The sequence below is a fragment of the Notechis scutatus genome, chromosome 2 (genome assembly GCF_049901735.1).
Source record: "Notechis scutatus isolate UNSWTSFEM ecotype Mainland chromosome 2, rNotScu1.2, whole genome shotgun sequence".
NCBI classification, from domain to species: domain Eukaryota; kingdom Metazoa; phylum Chordata; class Lepidosauria; order Squamata; family Elapidae; genus Notechis; species Notechis scutatus.
In genome coordinates, this window is record NC_142010.1 from 93,736,048 (window position 1) to 93,755,704 (window position 19,657).

Genomic DNA, 19,657 nt, shown 5'->3' on the forward strand with positions numbered 1-19,657 from the left:
TGCTTGATGACTTCCACAGTGTTCTAGTAACTGGTGAAATAATCCCATTGGTAGGGGAAAATTAAAATAATAAATTTTAAGCAAAGATATAAATTATATAGGAAATCTTAAATTTCTGTAACACGTGAACTAAAAAACTTGATTTGAATTATAACCTTTCTGCGTTATGTGATGCTAATTCCTCTGATACCAGTTTACAAGGTTTTTATATTGACCAGGATTCTTATATTATGATGTCCTTTTGCTGATGTCCTTTAATAAAATCAGATTGTGCAGGACAAATTATTGTGGGTCATACCTTCTGTAATCTTCCCAATGAAGTGCTAAATATACTAAATGTACTAAATATACTAAACATACTAAATGTATTAACCTACATTTAACGGACAACTTGATCAATATTGTGTGCTCTGGGTAGGATCTTTCCAGCCTTTCAAATTAGTGATTACCACTAATTTATACCACTAAAGTAATATAGGCTTCATTGTATGATGCTTTCAAAATTTAAAGATGTCTGTAATGTTTTCAGTGTAGCTATTTGGGGATTTTTATACTACAGTATTCGAGAGATATTCCATCTGGTCCAGGAGCCTTTCCAGTTTCCATCAAACTGATAGTATCATAAATCTAAAGGAAAGGACAAAGCTCACCTGAAAGCATGTCAAAAAATTCTGAAAGAAAGTTTCTTTTGAGAGAATAATTAAATTATTCAGAAATCCTCTGTTTAATTTGCTTTTTAAACATAGTGTGAATTTAAGGCATATAAAATTCAACTCCAGATAAGTAAATCTGAAAGTGTGATGTTCTTCTTTTATCTGTTTCATGGCAGACTAATTCTTCAATATTTCCTTTAATAGAATTTAGAATAACAGAGTTAGAAGGGACCTTGGAGATCTTCTAGTCCAGCCCCCTGGACTAGTCAGGAAACCCTACACCGCTTCAGACAAATGATTATCTAATCTCTTCTTAAAAACTTCCAGTGTTGGAACATTTACAACTTCTGGAGGCAAGTTGTTCCACTGATTGTTCTGTCAGGAAATGTCTCCTTAGTTCTAAGTTGCTTACTATTACTACTACTACTACTACTACTACTACTAGTAGTAGTATTTTTACCAAATGACATAAGTAACATCTATATATATAAAAGCGAAATACCAGTCATGCATCATCACAAAATCTCCAGAACCATAAAGCCTACAAACTTGAAATTTGGCACATATATTCCTCTTGGCTTCTAGGTGCTCACTAAGAAAGGATTTTTTGAAATGACCATCAGAGCATTAGTATTTCATATATTATTATTAACATGCTCTGATGCTAAGGAGTTCTACTCCCCCTCCCCACCTAAAAAGAAATCTGTTTCAAATGCAAAAACTCAAGCAGAGGAGAGGAGTTTCAGTTTCAGTTTTACTTTCATAGCACTAAGCAGCTTTAGTACAGAACAGTTGAGCAAAGCCACACCCAGGCTCCTTGCTGTCTCCTTGATCACACAGCAAATACTGTTTCAGTTTTTCAACTCTCACACATTGACAGGACACTAGCCAGATGAATACCTATGGATGCTGGTAAGCAGAGGCAGAATTTCCCACTCCCCCTTATTTTCCTCCCCAAAAACTAAGCCCGAGCACATAGTTTCCTAGCGAAGCATGGGTATTGAGCTAGTATTTAAATATATCCCAAATGATTTGCTAATAAAACCACTATTTAGGAAAAAAATCGGTATATTTTTTTTGTTGCTGTTCCACAAACTTCAAATTTTCCAGCAAGGAAGCATTAAAATAGTATGTCATGCTATCTTGGTTATTTTCCAAATTCTGTGAAATTACTACAAATGAGTGATCACAAATTAAACTGAACTAATGTTACATTTGCAGGCATTCTAATTGCTGATTGTTACCATGCTCTCAATCATTTTGATCAAAAAGGTATCATTAGACTTGTTAGATAATAGTTATTATAATTCCTTTGATTCCAGAATGGGTTTACTTTTGTTCATTAGTACCTCTTCCTCCCGCAGTGATAAATTCACCATTTCCTGGACCTACTTTATCAAGCCATAGCAAACTCTAGTAAGACAAAATAGAATAAGCAGTAGGATGAATCACAAGCATTTTCCTGAAATTGATCCAAGAAAATTGGATAAGATAATGCATTTTGACCCGTGGCCATGGCAGCATTTGAGTGGTTTTTATTGCTATGATATCCTGGAAATTTGTACTCAAGGTTTTAAATATTATAAAACAACATGAAGTCCTGGAGTCATGCTTGAAAGAATTCCATGGCTTCCATAGAGACCAAGCCGTAAAACTTAAGAAGCTCTGCTTGAGAACTCTGGGCTACACAAGTCCACTTAGAGGAAAGGTGGGCAGATCAAGGCATAGAAGAATTCAAAACAACAATGTTTTTCTTTAAAGTTATAGCCAAATGCTGCTTAAATATCAGGACATCTAAAGCGGAGAAGATTAAAAGTATGTTGGGTGTGCTTCATTTTCAGAGGAAATAGAGCAACATATAGAGCTTGTCTTAAGACACTTTAACAATAGGTATGGTGAAACACCCTACAATTAATTTATTATACAGGAGCATAATTACCTTAGCATAACAATCTGCAGATAAGGTGATGAGATCCCTAGAATCAGGAATCTGAATGGCTGGCAACTGTTAATCCCTCTTTGCCAGTGGGAAAGTTTTCCTTTCTCTTGGAGAATGAAGGCAGCAGGGAGTATTTGAAAATGTTTATTTGAAAATGAGCACAAGAAATAATTTTAAGCAGCAGAAGAGAAAAAAAAATAAAGTATGATGAAACACAGCCATCTTGATATTAGAAATCATTAAACAATAAGAGGAAATGAGGGAGATAAAATTGATTTTGAAGTTTTTGAATAGTTCAGAATCAGTAAGGATGAAAAGTAATTTATTTTGCCATGTTAACCCTTGCCCCAAATAATCCATGCTATTGTTAAACCTTTTGTTAAGACTAGTGTTGGAATAGAGAAAGATCAACTGCGTTCCAGTGAGTGGCATTGGTTGATGTAATTACTTACAGCAGAATGGAGTGCTTAAACAGATTCAGGCCTGTTTTTTCACCAGAATTGGCTCACATGCCAATAACATTCCTGTTTGGAAAAAAAATGCTACATTTTTAACAAAAAGAATAGACTACATTTTTATTAAATATCCTTCATAATGAATGAGTTTTGCAGCACACTTATAGGCCAAATTTCCTTCAAAATCACAGACAGTTCTGAAGTCACATGATTGACATTTATCTTAAGTAGACATTCTCTGTCACTCTGTGTTTATGTTTCTGGCTAAAATAATTGCATTCCATTGACTTTTCTCCCTGGTGTGTAGTAGTGCCTAGTTGACCTTAGTTGATCTACTAAGCAGGTCAACCCAAAATAGTTCTGAGGTGGAAGATCATCAAGAAATTTTTAAAACTCTCAGCTGAACTTGGAAGTTACCATACTGGAGGAAGAGAATGACAAAGAAACTCTGTATTACTAGAAAGAAAACCATGGGCTCTCTGGTTTGAGAGCATGTGCCATCCTCTCTCTCCCACCTGTTGTGTATGCTTTCTAAGATGGAAAGGTTAAGAAGTGCTAAATAGCTTTAAGGAACCTTCTTTTCAGAAATATTGGACAAAACTCAATTTTTTTCAAGCCAGATGACAAACATGGGTTCTGCGAGATCAGTCATTAGAAAAAGTTTGTTGGCAATAGATTTCCTAGGAGACAGCAGATTTAAATTGTGATTATGGTCTGACAGGGCCTAAGTTGTAAAATAAAATTCCAGCTTTTAAGATTTGCCAGCTATCACTGCACTGCATTTGATTCAAAGTTAAGGCTATTTCTTCATTACTGAATTAGAGGGTCATACAGGGCCTGTTTGTGATAATAAATTATGCTTTCTTTTCTTATGCTTTTTCAGTGCAAAGTGGAAGAGGTTTCTCTGTAATGGGAAGGGAAGTCAATCTGCATCTGTTGATTTCTTATCAGTGTGAGAAATTAACTCTAATCAGCACAAAAATGGTTGGATGATATTATCAGAGACTGTACACCACTAGTGGCAACCTGGCTTAAGAAAGGATAAAAGAGAGCAAATGTTCTGACAATTTATTCATCATTCTACTTGTGTGGCTGTGGGAAAATCAGAGCTATTAATTTGACTAAAATTTGAAAAGAATGGCTGATTGACTAACATATTTATACCAATGATTAATTGAATTGTATTTTTCTCAGTTAATCCAACTGAACTAATCCACTGAATCACAGATTTCCTAAAGGCGGGAAAGTGATGAAACATGCATCATGATGCCAGGATGCAACTCCCACAGCTAATGTGCTTGTGTCAGATATTGGGGTATAAACACAAAAGAATGAGATTTGCATCATTATATAACCATGCCCTTGCCATTTTGCTGTAATCTCAGTTTGTTGTGGTTACTCATGCATTGAATTAACCACATAGGCTGGGCATATACCACAATTAGCTTTAAATATAGTTAGCATGTTTGTGCCTCTGTATGTAGAAAGCAAATACAACCAATTGATTTCTTTAGGTTATCACTTGTGTATCTAATGCATTAGTGGCTGCTGCATATATAGCCCCAACTTTGTTCCAGAAAAATATTCTTTAAAAAAAGAAGAAAATATATGTAGGACTTAGGACTGAACAGCGGGGTTCTTAGTGCTCTCTGAGCTTGGTTGCTTTCTTGCAGACATTTTGCTACCCAACTAGGTAACAGCATGAGTGTGATTGATGTGGGGTTTGCCTATTTATGCATAGTAACTTGTCCTACCAATTTTGTGGATGTGTGGTTTTCTCCTTGATTAGAGTATTGTTATCTGTCTTATTTATAGTCTGCTGATGAACCCTGTTCATCTGAGTGTTGACATCTGGAAGGAATGTGTTCTATTCCTTATTTCTTTTCTTTTGTATATGTGATTTATCTCTATCTGTCAATTGATGGCTAATTTGTCTGAATGCCAAGCTTCCAGGAATTCCCTAGCGTTTTTCTGGCTTAGTCTAAGATGTTAATAGTATCCAGTTGACCAAGCCAAACCACCAAGCTCAGAAAGCACCAAAACCTCCACTGCTAAGAAATAACAGGGAAAGGGCAAGTGCTCACAGTGACTCATACCCTTGTAGTCTGGTAGACTACTACAACACATTCTATATGGGGCTGCTTCCGAAGAGCATTCAGAGACTTCAGCTGGTGCAGAATGTGACTGAGCAGATAGTAAATGATGCCAGATGTACAGCATGTTTCTGAGTACCATTCAAGGTACTGGTTGTCACTTTTGAAACCCTATATGGCTTGGGACTGGGTTTCCTGACAGGACTGCCTTTTTCCAAATGCCTGTACCTGTCCAATTTTCTTTAGCAGAAATTGGCATTTTCTGAAATAGCACCTGTTTTGTGGAAAGTCCTTCCTTCAGAGATTAGAATGGTCCCAGCCCTGTTAGCCTTTTATAAAGCTCTAAAAACTTGGCTGAGCTCCTTTGCTTCTTAGTACTGAATGTACGTATGCTCCTGGCTTTATTGTAAACTGGCCAAGTATCTTGCCTACTGTATATATTTATTTGGGATGGTTTTTTTTGTAGTATTTATTGATCAGACTCAAAATTATCTTGCCACCAGGCCCATTATGTGAATACCTAGTTCTCTAGAAAAGACTCCAATGTGAGGAAAGTAGAAGGAAATCAAAGAGGATGAACAACAGCAAGGTGGATAGACTTGGTTACAATGGCAAATAATACACTATTGTAAACTCAAAAGATCAGGTTAGAAGCATATTGTTGTAGAGGAAATCTGTCTGTATGGTGGCTAAGAGTCAACACAGAATCAATGGTGCATAGTCAATCAATCAATAATGTGTGAACTGGACTACCCAATAGATGTATCTGTTCCTGTTTGTTGCACCATCTGCTCCGGTGTTTTCTTCTTTCTATCAATTGAACTATCAGTGTAACAGTTTTCAGAGTATGATCTGTAACAGAGCAATTCTTACCACTAGGACAGTTTTCCTGATGTCCAAATGAAATATACTTCTTAGTAATTTAAAGCTGTTGTTTCTTATCCTGTCTTCTGGAAAAACTCTAAACAATCTGTCCTCTCATCCTGCTTCCCTGCAGTTTTTCTTTCTCTAAATTAAATATGCCCAATACTTCCAACTTTTCTCATTTTGTTTTCTTCTAAGTTTATTCCCTCTTCTGGGTGTATTCCATTTCATCAATATTCTCCCATAAATGTGGTACCCAGAATTGAACCAAGTAGTTATATGTGGTCTGATTAATGCAGAGTTGAGGGGAACAATGCCTTGTCTTCACAGTGATTGCATAATTCTGTTGCTAAGCCTAGGATTTCATATAATTAGTTTGCATTGTTTACACTGTTGGCTCATATTGGCTCACAAATCTATCAGGATACTTTGATTTCCTGGACTATTGCCTAGTCCCTTCATTCATCATTTGTATCTTCAATGATTTCTTACCTACTGAAATACAAATGCCTTTGTATTTGTTAAATGCATATTGAAATCAAGGAAAAAGGACAACCTATAAACTTTATTGGAGGACATATACATTCTGTTACCATCTGTCTATGCAAACTGTCAAGATCTTGTAGATTTGAGGAATGAACAAGTTGAGGCATGAAATATTTATTTATGGTTCAATATAAATTTTAAATGAAAAGTATGGCAATATATCAGCTATCAAATATAAAATAACAAACTTGTTACACTGAAACCTGAAATAATTAGTAGTGTGAAGGAAGAAGCTCCAGGTGGCTTCTACAAGCAATAGCTATTGTTAGAAAATTGGCAACCTTTTTGGAAACATCTGAGGTTTGATTTTGTAGGAGAAAAGCAATGGTCTCCTGCTTAGATTGACAATTACAGTTTCTAACAATTGGGAATTGATCAAGGAGCTGTGAAAATTGAGGTATAATACAAGTGGAAAACTCTGATACTATCTGTTTGATTTCTATTTAAGATTAACCATGGGTTTGTGAGAACAAACTAGTGCTATAATGACTATAATGAAGACTGATTTGTCTTCTTAAAGGAGACTCAAGCCTATCTGATAATGTAAGGTGAAAAATGTTTCTCAAAGAATGCATAACCTCAGATGTGTCCTAAATGAGATTCAGTTTAAGGATGCAATGAGGAATCTGGATTATTGCACAACAATTTAGATTGAATTATTTCTTATAATTTCTCCCCCTACACTTGAGAGAAAGTTTTCAATCAGTACGTGCTACCTGCTCTAGCAAATGCCAGTGAAACGTGGACATTAACTTCACAATTGATACAAAAACTACTGGACATTAGAAGATATACAAGACTTAGGGGTGCCATATCCCTACCTATCTTTGGTTTAAGCATGATTTATTAAATAAATAATAATTAGCTTGGCTTTCCAAAATCTTCAAAGGCAGCTTAAATATGCACAAACCAGCCAATAAATAGAAAGTAATATAATAACTACTTTATAATGTCTGCTTGTGTCCTTTTACACCTATTCTTTTTAGTAGCATAGCTATACTATTCAAATAACTTAATCACAGTTTGATGTATATTGTTTAGTAAAAGTAGAAAAAGAGAAAATAAATTTGCTTGGAAAAGTGGATTTTAAAATTTAAATTATCCAAGCTTTTATTTCTAGAATACTGTTATTAATCAGCCATCTAATTCTGCCTCATAGAAGAAGCCTATAAAGGCCACAGATTCTCACTTGTGAACTTCATAGATGCTGAACAGATGGCTAAACAAAAGTGATATCACCAATCTTTTGCTTGTGATATCAGAATTAGGAAATGCTACAAATACATAAAACAGTGTTGACTTGTTTAAAAGCTTTTATATTAAAATGATGTGAGCAATTGTGGGCCTTCTATGAATTGATTTTCAGTTCTAGAAGACTTAATTAACATGACCAATCTTCAGCTCATTCATATCTGGACACTAATAGTTCTTGATCAGCTTTCCCCATATATTATCAAACCAAATACTTTCTCTTACACACACTGGCAAGTTTACAAACATCAAGTATTTCTGTTACTAAGAATGTTTTTTAGGTGTCATTGGAATCTGATTATAAAAGACTGCCATTTTTTCTGTTGCTATCCTGACTAAGGTAATGAAACAATCTAAACTTACTGGAATGGCTGCTTTAGAGATAAATGATCTTAAAATTACTGGTGATAATGTTATATCCTTCAACAGTTACAAAATACAATTTTCCAACTTAAAAGCATCCTTAAAATATTTTTAGAGATCATACACAAGACAAACTGCTAAAAAAACCTAACTACAAGTCAAAATTAATGCTGTGGGTTTGAAATATACAGACTCTGAATGTCTATGGAGATACTCAGTCATCCAGGTCATGGTTGTCCCAAAAGTACGTTTTTCAGGATGCAACTGGACTTTCTTTGTTTTTTTCTTGAAGACATTTCACTTCTCATCCAAGAAGCTTCTTCAGGACTGAAGATGTTTCTTGGATGAGAAGCAAAATGTCTTCAAGAAAAAACAAAGAAAGTCCACTTGTACCTTTGGGACATACATATTCTGATTTTAAACTTCTATTTGGATAGACAATTTTCCTGTTTTGTCCTTTTGATAAGCAATGTAACCAATACAAACTTCTGATTTCTAGTTCACCATTAAGCATTAAAGTAATGCTAATTTTCTGCAATGTCTTTACAATTTTACTCTCTTCATTCTTTCACAATTAAACCAGCACAGAATAGAGTAAACAAGTTGGAAAGGACCTTGGAGTTTTCTAGTTCAACCCCCTGCTCAAGCAGGAGACCCCATATCAGTGGTGGCTAACCTTTTTCGGCTCCCATGCCGATAATTGTGCATGCGCTGACTTGCGTGCGCTCATGTGCCAGCACCCAGAAGGCAATGCGTGCTGGCTCCCCCACGCCCCCTGCACATGCCCACGTGACCCCCCTCATGCACAGCGCATCTGCGCATGTGAGCATCATTTCCCCTTGCATGCCACGCATCTGCATGCATGCACAATTCCTCCCTCATGCGCCATGCATCTTTGCGCGTGCGTGTACGACTCCTTACGTGCTGCACGTCTGTGCATGCACACGCAATTCTCCCTCTGACGCACTGTGCATCTTTGCACATACACATGCGACTCCCACTTCCGCATGCAGTGCATCCCTGCACATGCATGTGTGTCTCCCGCACACCCCCTCCGCCCCCTGCGCATGCGCACCAGATACCTGGCAATCAGCTGTTGGGCAGTGGCAGGCACGTGCATGTGCAGTGGAGCTTTTCTGGGAGACCTTTCATGTGCTGGGGGAAATGGCTCTGCATGCCACTTCCGGCACACATGGCATAGATTCGCCAATATGGCCTTATATCATGTCATACAAATTGTTATCCAATCTCTTCTTTAAAAGTTCCAGAGTTGTAGCACCCAGAAACCAACTGTCTGTTCCCTTATCATCATCTTCCTCCTCTTCCTCCCCCCATTAGTCCTGGTGTCTTTAACTAATGTTATGTAATTCTTTCATCAATACTAATTTAGTTTTAAATTTTCCCAATAGGGTTGATTAAATTCCCCACAAATATAGCCATAAAAAGTCAGTGATCTCTTGTTGCTTGCTCTTGCACACCTACTGTCAGAGAATCATGATCTGCAAACTTTTGACATTTGGAAATGCTGATAATGCCATTTATGATATCCAGACACTATGGGATCATGTCCAAATGATGAACTGAATGAATAAATACATAAATAATTGTCTTGGGATACAATTGATTCTTCCAAGAAGAAGCTCTTTTGCTTATAGTTTAAACCAAGTTCTATATTCTGTTTTGGAATCACTTTTTGAAAGAGCTGTCAACAATGCATTGCACCTGTCAATGAAACCTTCACTTCAGTTTAAATTTGTTGTCATTAAACAATTACTCGGTAATATACAGTTCTTCAAATCCTGGAATACCAACTCTTTTTATCAAATATTCAGTTAATCTTGTAAATCTAGCAATTTATCAAAAGCAGAATCAAAAAGTATTATATTGCAACTGACTCAAATCATGTACTCAGGTTGATTATTTCAGGTTTATGAACTCAAGTAGTTTTTAACACTTAATATGTGTTTTTAAACAAACCAACCAGAAGAGGGCACTGTTCAGCATTCTCTAGTTCCATGATGGTCTGTTGGACAGATCCTTTGATCAGGGTGGAACAAATGATTATCAGGTGACATATAATCTCAGTTGATGTATGAGGTCTATTTTTTTGTCAAGTGAAACATCTGATCAAACAGAGCCCCTAGATCGTTGTAAATCAATGGAAACATTCAAATCATATTATTCAAATCCACTATGAAAGGTAATTGGGTCAGGAGAGGGAACAACCAGGGTGCCATACATCATTGCTCATCGTCCTTTTGGAAATGAAGGGATACAACTCTATACAAATATTAAAACCAATAACAAATACATAATAAAAGATTTGTGTGTTCAACGGTATTCTTGTGATTATTTTCATATGTGTCTTTCAAAGATCCTTCATCCAGGCTTGGAATGTCAGGAAACCAAATGCAGATGGTGTACACCAAGTCCCAGAGAAGCATTATTAGTTTGGAGAGGTGAAAGGACTATTTTTTTTCTGGAAAAGCTGATCAAATATCGAAAGCCTTAAGAATCTGGGGGGCCCTTATTGAAGAGAGGGTGCCAGCATTGTGCATAGGAGAGACAAAATACATTTTGTATTCAGGTTAAAGCTAGCCGAGATAACAAGCCTGACAACACATGAAAGGTTTTCTTTTACTCTTGAAATGTAAAAGAAGATTAGTCAAGGCTAATTGAATTCTCTCAAAAACTTACACCATGTTTTTGATTCAGCCATATGAAACATGATAAACAAGATAAAAATGGGAAAATATAATTTCCATCATTAAACTTCCTATTGGAGGCTTAGTGATTGGTGCTTTTCATATATTGGCTCGTCAAATGTCAAACTTAGGTGTGAAGAGTCAGGCTCTTCAAGGCCAATTCCTGTTGAAATAGGGAATAAAGAGTAATCATATAGATTGGTTTATTTCATTTTTTTAGTATCTTAAATTTCTATTACCAAATCTCCAGCTTAGTTAGTGGTTTGTGTTCCCATCTGCTTTCCCATTATTTTTATTATACTTGATGGGTATCCGTCTCTCACATCCTCCCACATTTAAAAAAAAAATATGAATGGGAATAATATGCTGATGGTTTAAATTAAGGGATGGGTGTTATGGAAACACTGTGGAACTGCTACTGTGGAACTGCTACATCTCTCTCAGTTCTAATTCCTTCTCTCATAGGCTGTACTAAAAAAAATCCTGTGATTTCTAGGAAAAAATGATATATTCTGCCATTTAGAACAGAAAGTTTGCGGATATTATCTTATATATTAAGACCAGAATTCTAGTATTAATGTTAAAGGTTTATATGGATACAGTATTTGTAGCAAAAGCTACTTATTCCATATTACACAGATATTTTACTTGCTTCAAATTTGAAAAGTACGCAGGGAAAAAATAATCTCCCAAAATTCTTAAAAAGGCAAATAATGTTGCTGTCTGCAAATAAAATAATGCTTATATACATTGGCTTTATTTCTAAGTTAATGTTTTCAGAAATATAAAGGTAAAAGCAGAAAATGTATTAGGCATGTGATTAGCAATCAGTTGCAAAATATATATAATGGAAACTAGTAGACTCAATGAAGAGTGGATTTTAGTCAGATGGTCATGTTCAGTATTTTGACCTTTTTCCGGATGATTTTTCAGGTTTCTTCTTTACATATTTGAAATGTGGTAGTTTAAAACTTGGTTATGAAAAGCTAGCATACGGCTGTAATTTGAAGGTCTGTATGTATGCATGTGTTCTAGATTCTCCATTAACAAGAAAGGCCTAACCATCTCCATGAGAAGCATGAGCTCTCTCATCTTCTACCTTAAACATCTTCATGGTAGAAAAGACAATAGGGAATTCATGAGCAGATTTTAATCCTTGTCTTATTTCAGCTCTGCATCTTTAACAAAAAAGTGTTTCAAAAAGAAACATTCAGTAATTAGCCGGAAGATTTCTTACTGTAAGTTGCAATGTTACTCAAGTATCTTCAGTCCTGTCTTGCATTTCCTGTGCAGAATGGGTATTTGCTGTGCAGTACTCCTATGAGATTTTCTTAAATGATTGAACTGCCTGGTATATGTATCATGTATCAGTTGTGATTTTCTTTTCTTTTGCAGTGACTTAGACAGAAACAATATTACAAGGATTACAAAGGTGGACTTTGCTGGACTTAAGAATCTTCGTGTTCTGTGAGTATGAAGAGAAATATTCCCCTAAAGCAATTTCTCTGTGTTGTCACTTTGCAAAACTTTGATCTGTTTACCTTGAGCACATAGCCTACTATGCAGCATGTGTTGAATTATTCCTATCTCCTACTGAATGCTCCTGCTGGTACATTCAGACACTAGCCATAATTTCACCTGATTTTGATAAATACGTCTTGAATTTTCCATATTTATAGATAGTCTTTGACTTACAACAGTTCATTAAGTGACCATTTGAAATTACAACAGCACTGAAAAAAAGGGACTTATTACTTTTTTCACACTTGTAACCATTGCAGCATCCGCATGGTCACATGATCAAAATTGAGATACTTGACAATTGACTCATGACAGTTGCAGTGTCCTGGGGCCATGTGATGTCCTTTTTCAACCTTTTGACAAACAAAGTCAATGGGGAATCCAGATTTACCTAACAACAGTGTTGCTAATATAACAATTGCAGCAACTGACTTAACAATTGTGGCAAGAAAGGTGGTAAAGTGGTACAAAATTCACTTAACAACTGTGTCACATAGCAATAGAAATGTTGGTCTTAGTTGTGGTTGTAAGGACTACCTATATTTAGTGTATGGAATAGAGTGCATGGATAACAGTAGTAAATATATAAAAGGAACAGACAATACTATGGTATATATATGATGGGAATATATAGTCAGTTTTGTAAAGTATGAGGAATTCAAGAAGTTGTAAGTTGTGGTTTATGAGAATGGAATAAGTGTTCTACATATTAATATCAAAATAAATGCAGTATTTGTTAGTTGGAAAAAAATCTGCTTTTCCTCCTGTAACCTTTCAAAGGCAGATGGTCATCATATGATCCACTGTCTGAAGAGGAGCACCATAGACACATTCAATGGGGAGGATACTCTGCCCCATTAAACAGAGAGTCTTCACAGATGCCATGCAAGGTGTAAATCCAATTCAGGGTTTTCCAGCACTGGTAATTTTTGTATCCCGTCAGATATATTTCCATAATGTTGCCTGGATACATTGAGAGAAAGAGATTCATTTCATCTCAATACTATGTCAATACTATGTCCATACTCAATACTATGTTTTTCATGACATAGTCTATGAAAAAAAAACATAGATGTAATGGAAAGTGTGGAGGACCTTAGGGAAGGAGATGCTGCCTAGGAGACAATCAGACAAGAGATGGAGGAGCTCACAGTGGCTTACTGGTCAGAGAAAAAAATGTAGAAATCCTTAATTTGATCCTTAATGGATCAAATGGTTAAAAGTGGCAATGGGAAGTTTATACTTTCAGCATTGCAAGGCTCTGTTAATGTAGCCTTAAAATAAAGAAGAATTAGTTCATCTAGTTATGTTTTCTGGGAGGGCCGACATGAATATTTCCAGTTTAAAATTACAAATTTCCGGCCATCACTTTTAACATTACAATAAGTGACAATTTAGAACAAGACTTCATGGAAAGGAAAAGCATCTGCTGTGAATATACAAAAGTAACATCAAGGGAGAAGTGACTGTGTATTAGTGTTTTGGCACACTGATGAAGGTTTATTTAGTCATTAAACGTTTATGTCTCACCGATACAGCAACTCTGACTGGCTTCCCTAAGTTCGCTAAGGAAATATAGAAACATTTTTACCCAGAGTAAGTTTATTTAATGTAAGCTTTATTAGATCAGTAGATTGGCTTGGTCATCAAAGAAATCTGCTTAGAATTTCAGATTAGGCAAACATGGCAGTGTAGAGACTGGAACTTGGTAAGTCAGGAAATAGAAATTCTAGGATGATTGTGCAAATGTATTTCAGATGCCCTAGACCATCAAGTGAACTACTAAGTATTGGCTAACTCAGAAAAGCAGAACAAAGCAACTTCAGAATTGGAACACTGATGCTTAGAATATTTGTGTTACAGTAAGCAATCAACTGTTGTGTTATGTCTTCATTCTGTCAGCATTAAAGATTCTAATCTAGCTGAGGCATGTCTGGGAATCTTCTGCCAAGTCTATTTAAGAATAGAATTAAGAGTTAAGTGTCTGGAAATTCAGGTGTAAAGTCAGACAAGCAATAAGGAATAATTTGTATGCGTGAAAAAGCTATTATCACATATACATAGTTTGAGAGCACACACATATATTGGTTCATCTAAGGAGGGGTACATAATATTAAATTTCCCTATTCAATAAAGGTAAAGGTTCCCTTTGCACATACGTGATAGTCATTTCCGGCTCTAGGGAGTGGTGCTCATCTCCGTTACAAAGCCGAAGAGCCAGCGCTGTCCGAAGATGTCTTCGTGGTCATATGGCTGGCATGGACTAAATGCTGAAGGTGCACGGAACACTGTTACCTTCCCACCAAAGTGGTCCCTATTTTTCTACTTGCATTTTAATATGCTTTCGCACTGCTAGGTTGGCAGAAGCTGGGACAAGTCTCACTCCATTACGAAGTGCTAGGGATTCAAACCACCGAAATGCCAACCTTTCTGATCGACAAGCTCAGCGTCTTAGCCATTGAACCACAGCGTCTCCCCCCAATTCAATACTTCTCTCTAAAAAGCTATTTGTAAAAATGGAAATAATTTATTAAAACAATTTTGTTTATATAAATAAAAATAGAAGTAAAATTTGAATAATACAGCCTTTAATTAAAGGATTATTCAAGGTGCTTGCCTGCTTTGTTAATTTTTCAGTCATTGTTATTTTCCACATTTTTAAAAGCTACTGATCCAAGGAAAGCTACATTTTAGTTTTCCACTATTTTGTTATAGTACATCAGGCAACTAACAAGAGAAATGAAATGAACGTCTTACATGCATGATTTTATATGTTCTGGAAAAATTGACTAAGGCTACACCACAATTAATTTTCAAAATGCTGTGCAGCCTTCCCAGTTTCCTAAAACACTTTTCAATCAAAATGACAAATTAAATGTACATTGCCACCAGAGTTGGTAATTTGCAACAATTTTATTACAATGTGTCCAACAGTCTAGAAAGACATTAATTCATATAATGGCCTCTGAAAGGGGATTGTCTGTGAATTATTTTTATAGTCATTTCTTAATGAATTGCCTCAATACATTTAAAAGGAACTTTATATTTCATATCAAAATTTAAAATTTTGATATAGAATATAAAGTTCCTTTAAAATGTATACACTGCATTATCTGTCTGTCAATCTATCTATCTATCTATCTATCTATCTATCTATCTATCTATCTAATATAGTATATAAATTTTGGATTTGATATCAACAAAAATTACGCTCATCTTTACCTACTACATTCACCTGTCCCACTCAGTCAGACAGGAAGGTATTTTGTGAATCCAATCAGGTTAAAAAATTTGACTGGCGGAGTCAAGGAAGACAACCTGATGTTGCCCCCATCTTGTGGAAAATTCTCCCACCCCCAGAGAAAGGCAGGATCAACTCTTTGGCCTTTCATAAATGCTTGAAGACCTGTCTCTGCCGATTTGGTTGGGGTCCACAGAAAAGCAGGCAGCCTTGAAGCCCTTCCCCCTCTTTTTAATTGTAATTATTTTATTGTTTTTAACTTTTTTTTATAATATTTATCTAGATGATTTTTATGACTATTTGCACATCAACCAGAGTCACTCTATGATGGAGCTGGGTTCTTTCTAAATATGATGTACTGTATAAATAAAATACAATAATGTTTTTGTTAAGATATTTTCCATACTGAAATAAAGAGTTTGAAGTCCTATTCAATTGTTTTAAAGTAGCAGATTCAGATAAATTATCATGTAGATTGCAACAATCGGGATGATTGATAAAATAGATGGCTGTCTTGAGTTTTTGAAGCCCACATATGGATGTCCAAGCTAAATAAGTATTGCTGTGCAGTACAAACTTATATATGCTACTCATAAGTAAATTTCAGTTTGAATGGCAGTTACTTCCAACTAAGGTGTTATATGGCAGCCTCCTATTCAATAAACTTCAGTTTAATGATGTCATTCAGTATTATGAGAGAAACAATAGTGAGTGACTATATATAGAAGGAAAACTAAATCCTGAAAAGACATTGCCTTTGTCTGCATTCTGTAGAGGAGGTGATAGATTGACTTTTAGGAAGGGAAAATGTTTTACATTTCTAATTCCAAAGTTTCATTATTTTTTTAATGCTACTGAAATTTTCTCTTATAGGCATTTGGAAGAGAATCTAATTAGCACGATAGAACGTGGAGCATTTCAAGATCTAAAGCAACTAGAACGACTGTAAGTATTATCTTTAATTAAACCAATTATTTAATTAATAGGTGGTAACATTATGCAGGTGTGTTTGAAATGTGGTGGGTGACAAAGTATATTTCATTATTCGAAAAATGAACCTTGAGCAAGATTCAAATTTGGCTTGTTAGAATGATATGAAAAGAAGTGCACTATGTTCTGTTAAAAGCATAACTATTCAATGTTTGTTTATCTTCTATGAGAATATATAGTACTTTACAAGGCACCAGAAAATGGGCCTTCGCCCTAATCTAAAATTTGATGAAGAAACAGGAACAGAAGATGATGAAAGAAATGGCAGAAGTAAACAGGGTAGCAATCTATAGTATAGTTACTACCTAAATTTCAATAAGATACAAGAACTATGGCAGTCTAATAGCTATGCAATAAAAAAAGAGTCACAAGGAAAGATTTCATCACATTTAGAGAAGTAGCTTGAATTTGGGGATGCACTTTTATACTGTCTTCTGAATTGGAGGCAAAAGTGAGGGTGTAAGGAAGCATTTGAATTGGTTAAGTAAGGATATACTAGACAGAACTTTAGAGACGGGAAAACAAAGGAAGCTATAAAAAGGCAAGATACATGACTTTTATATTGAATTTAGGAATTTAGGAAGTATTAGGAGTAAGCTCATAATAGAGTAGACCTGGTTGACCAAAGAAATGCAGTCATGCGAAGGAGGAAATGACTGCAATAATTTAGGGGCAGTTGGAAGGGGATGGACAGAATTTTGCTCATAGGATAGAGAATAGAGACCCTACATTATGATAAAAATAAAAGCAACTCAACTTGAGCAACACTTAAATATGAGGAACAAGGGAGCTTATACTTACCTGCTGATATTGAAATGCTTGCAGTGATTCATAAGAACCCTCCATCATCACAAAAGCTTATTTTCACAACCAGTTGCATCTTGACTTCTGTAATTCTTTTTCAGTAAATGCTGAATTTGCCCATGGTGCCAAAAGCAACTGAAATTACCTGTGTGCGACTGCTGCTACCTACTATTTGATTGCCCTTAAATATGAATGTACAGTTGTAGCTAAATGCCAAACACTCAGCTTGGTCTGTGGCAAATACGAGCTTGATTCCATTTGGCAAAATTGAGTCTCATAGAGTTGCTTAAATCGACATTAAGAAGAAATATACAACCATTGCAAACTTTATGGCTTGTGGAAATTTTGATATAATATGTCATAAGATGAATGGCAGTTCCTTAGCTTAATACATTTTTATATTGAAAAAGTGAAAGTTAGGATACAGTTTTAAACTAGATTTTATTTGTACAATTCCCTTTTTTACTTCTGTTGAAAATATATAATATGTATTTTGATTTGGTACATTCAGTGAAAAAAAAAATACTGTGAGTTCAATTTAATAAAGTTTCTGTTATGACTACTAGACTTTCTCCAGCCAAATAGTTTTTAATATTGCAATAAAACATAACGGGAAATAATACTTGCTTCATTTGTGGTTATTTTAAAAGCATAAAACTGTAAAATACTGAATGAGTGTAGTTTTGGTGGAATTTTACTTGCCACTTTAAAGTGAAGCTAAAACTATAAACAAATTTTTTTTAAAAAAAATGTGTGACTTGTCATGGTTTCTGCATGTAAAATTTTAATATATGAAAAGGCCCATAGATTGTGTTTGAGCCAAAATCCTACTTGTAGACTTATGTGTCCTAAAAACTGTAACATAGATTAAGCAACTGGATGCACATAAGTTTCAGAACATACTGCAGTGATTGATTTTAATAGACAGAAAAGTGCTTGAATTATAATGTGTGAATAAAATGCAGTCTTGGAAATGGTTCCATCATAGAAAACTGATGTTCAGCTAAGGGTGCTATTGGTTCTGCTAGAGTGAGTGTGAGCTAAATGATGTATCTCCACATTAGTAGAGGTATGAACACTTCAGTACTCTTATTAAATATGTCCTTATTAGAATAGTTAAGTTAAGACAAATGTCCATATGACAAGGCTTACGTGTTGTACTAAATTATAATTTATTTAGCAATGGCTTGTTGAATAAATCATAAATGATTGCATTCAGGCAGTAACCTGAAACATTGTATAGTTTTCCTTGGTTTTGTTTAAGCTGTTATATAACCTTGGTCCACAGATTGGCAGTGCATATTATAGATCATTAGGTTTTTAAAAAATTCTTTTCTTAATTTTTAAAAAAGCATTATACCAAGACATGCTCATTTGATATTCTGAAAAAGATGTAAATGCAGGTAACGGATTCCATATATTTCAATACAACTTTCTTTGCTGTTCTGAACATGCTTTGATTGTTTCAGCTTGAATTTTTCCAGCAATGAGGAAACAGCAATTAGCAGAGAAGGATTGGCAATATGAGCAATCATATTCTGAGCAAGAAATAGCACTTTCATGCACTGCATCAAAGGATATTTTATTCCTTGAAAGCAATGTTATGAAATTCTTTGTGAATAATTTCCTATTTAGTCACTAACAAGAGAGTTGATGAACTAGGAAAAATGAACGTTCATCTGTTTCATGATAATCTTCACTTAGGTCACAATCAAGTTGTATTTGAAAATAATCACTCTTTTATCACTTTAAGTTTTTCTAATAAGATAACATTGTTTATGATGGCCAATCTTTATGAGATATGCATAGTTCTATTTTAATTTTACTAAGTTACTATTTTTTCCCAATACAAGTTTGTTTTTCCCATTCTTGCTTCAATGAGCTTAAAATAAAATAAAGCAAGAAAAAAGTATACATTTACAACTTCTGGAGAGTATTAGCTTGAATATATTAATTATCAACATATTTTACTGAGGCTTATATGCCACTTTAATTGTTGTCAACTCTGAACAACATGCACCTGTAAATCAAGTTAAAACAATAAGAGTGATTATGATAATATTTTTTTAGAAACCCAATGATATAGAATACAATAACACCAACGCTGTATTTATATACCGAGGAAGATAAGCCGCATTAAACAAACAGGTACTTCAAGAAGAACAGTATTATAACAACTCAGCTTCCATAGACTGATGAAGACAGCTTTTTGTGGCTTTCCTAAATTTTAGT

General features: G+C 35.0%; 1 protein-coding gene across 1 annotated transcript in view; it reads left to right on the forward strand.

Annotated features, from left to right (window-relative positions):
* The window catches only part of SLIT3 (slit guidance ligand 3), a 519,460-nt gene that overhangs the window by 25,600 nt on the left and 474,203 nt on the right, over positions 1 to 19,657 (forward strand). Inside the window, exons 2-3 of the mRNA XM_026688600.2 lie at positions 12,265 to 12,336; positions 16,505 to 16,576. Of these exons, the coding sequence (XP_026544385.2) occupies positions 12,265 to 12,336; positions 16,505 to 16,576 (144 nt within the window). The remainder of the gene's footprint in view (positions 1 to 12,264; positions 12,337 to 16,504; positions 16,577 to 19,657) is intronic.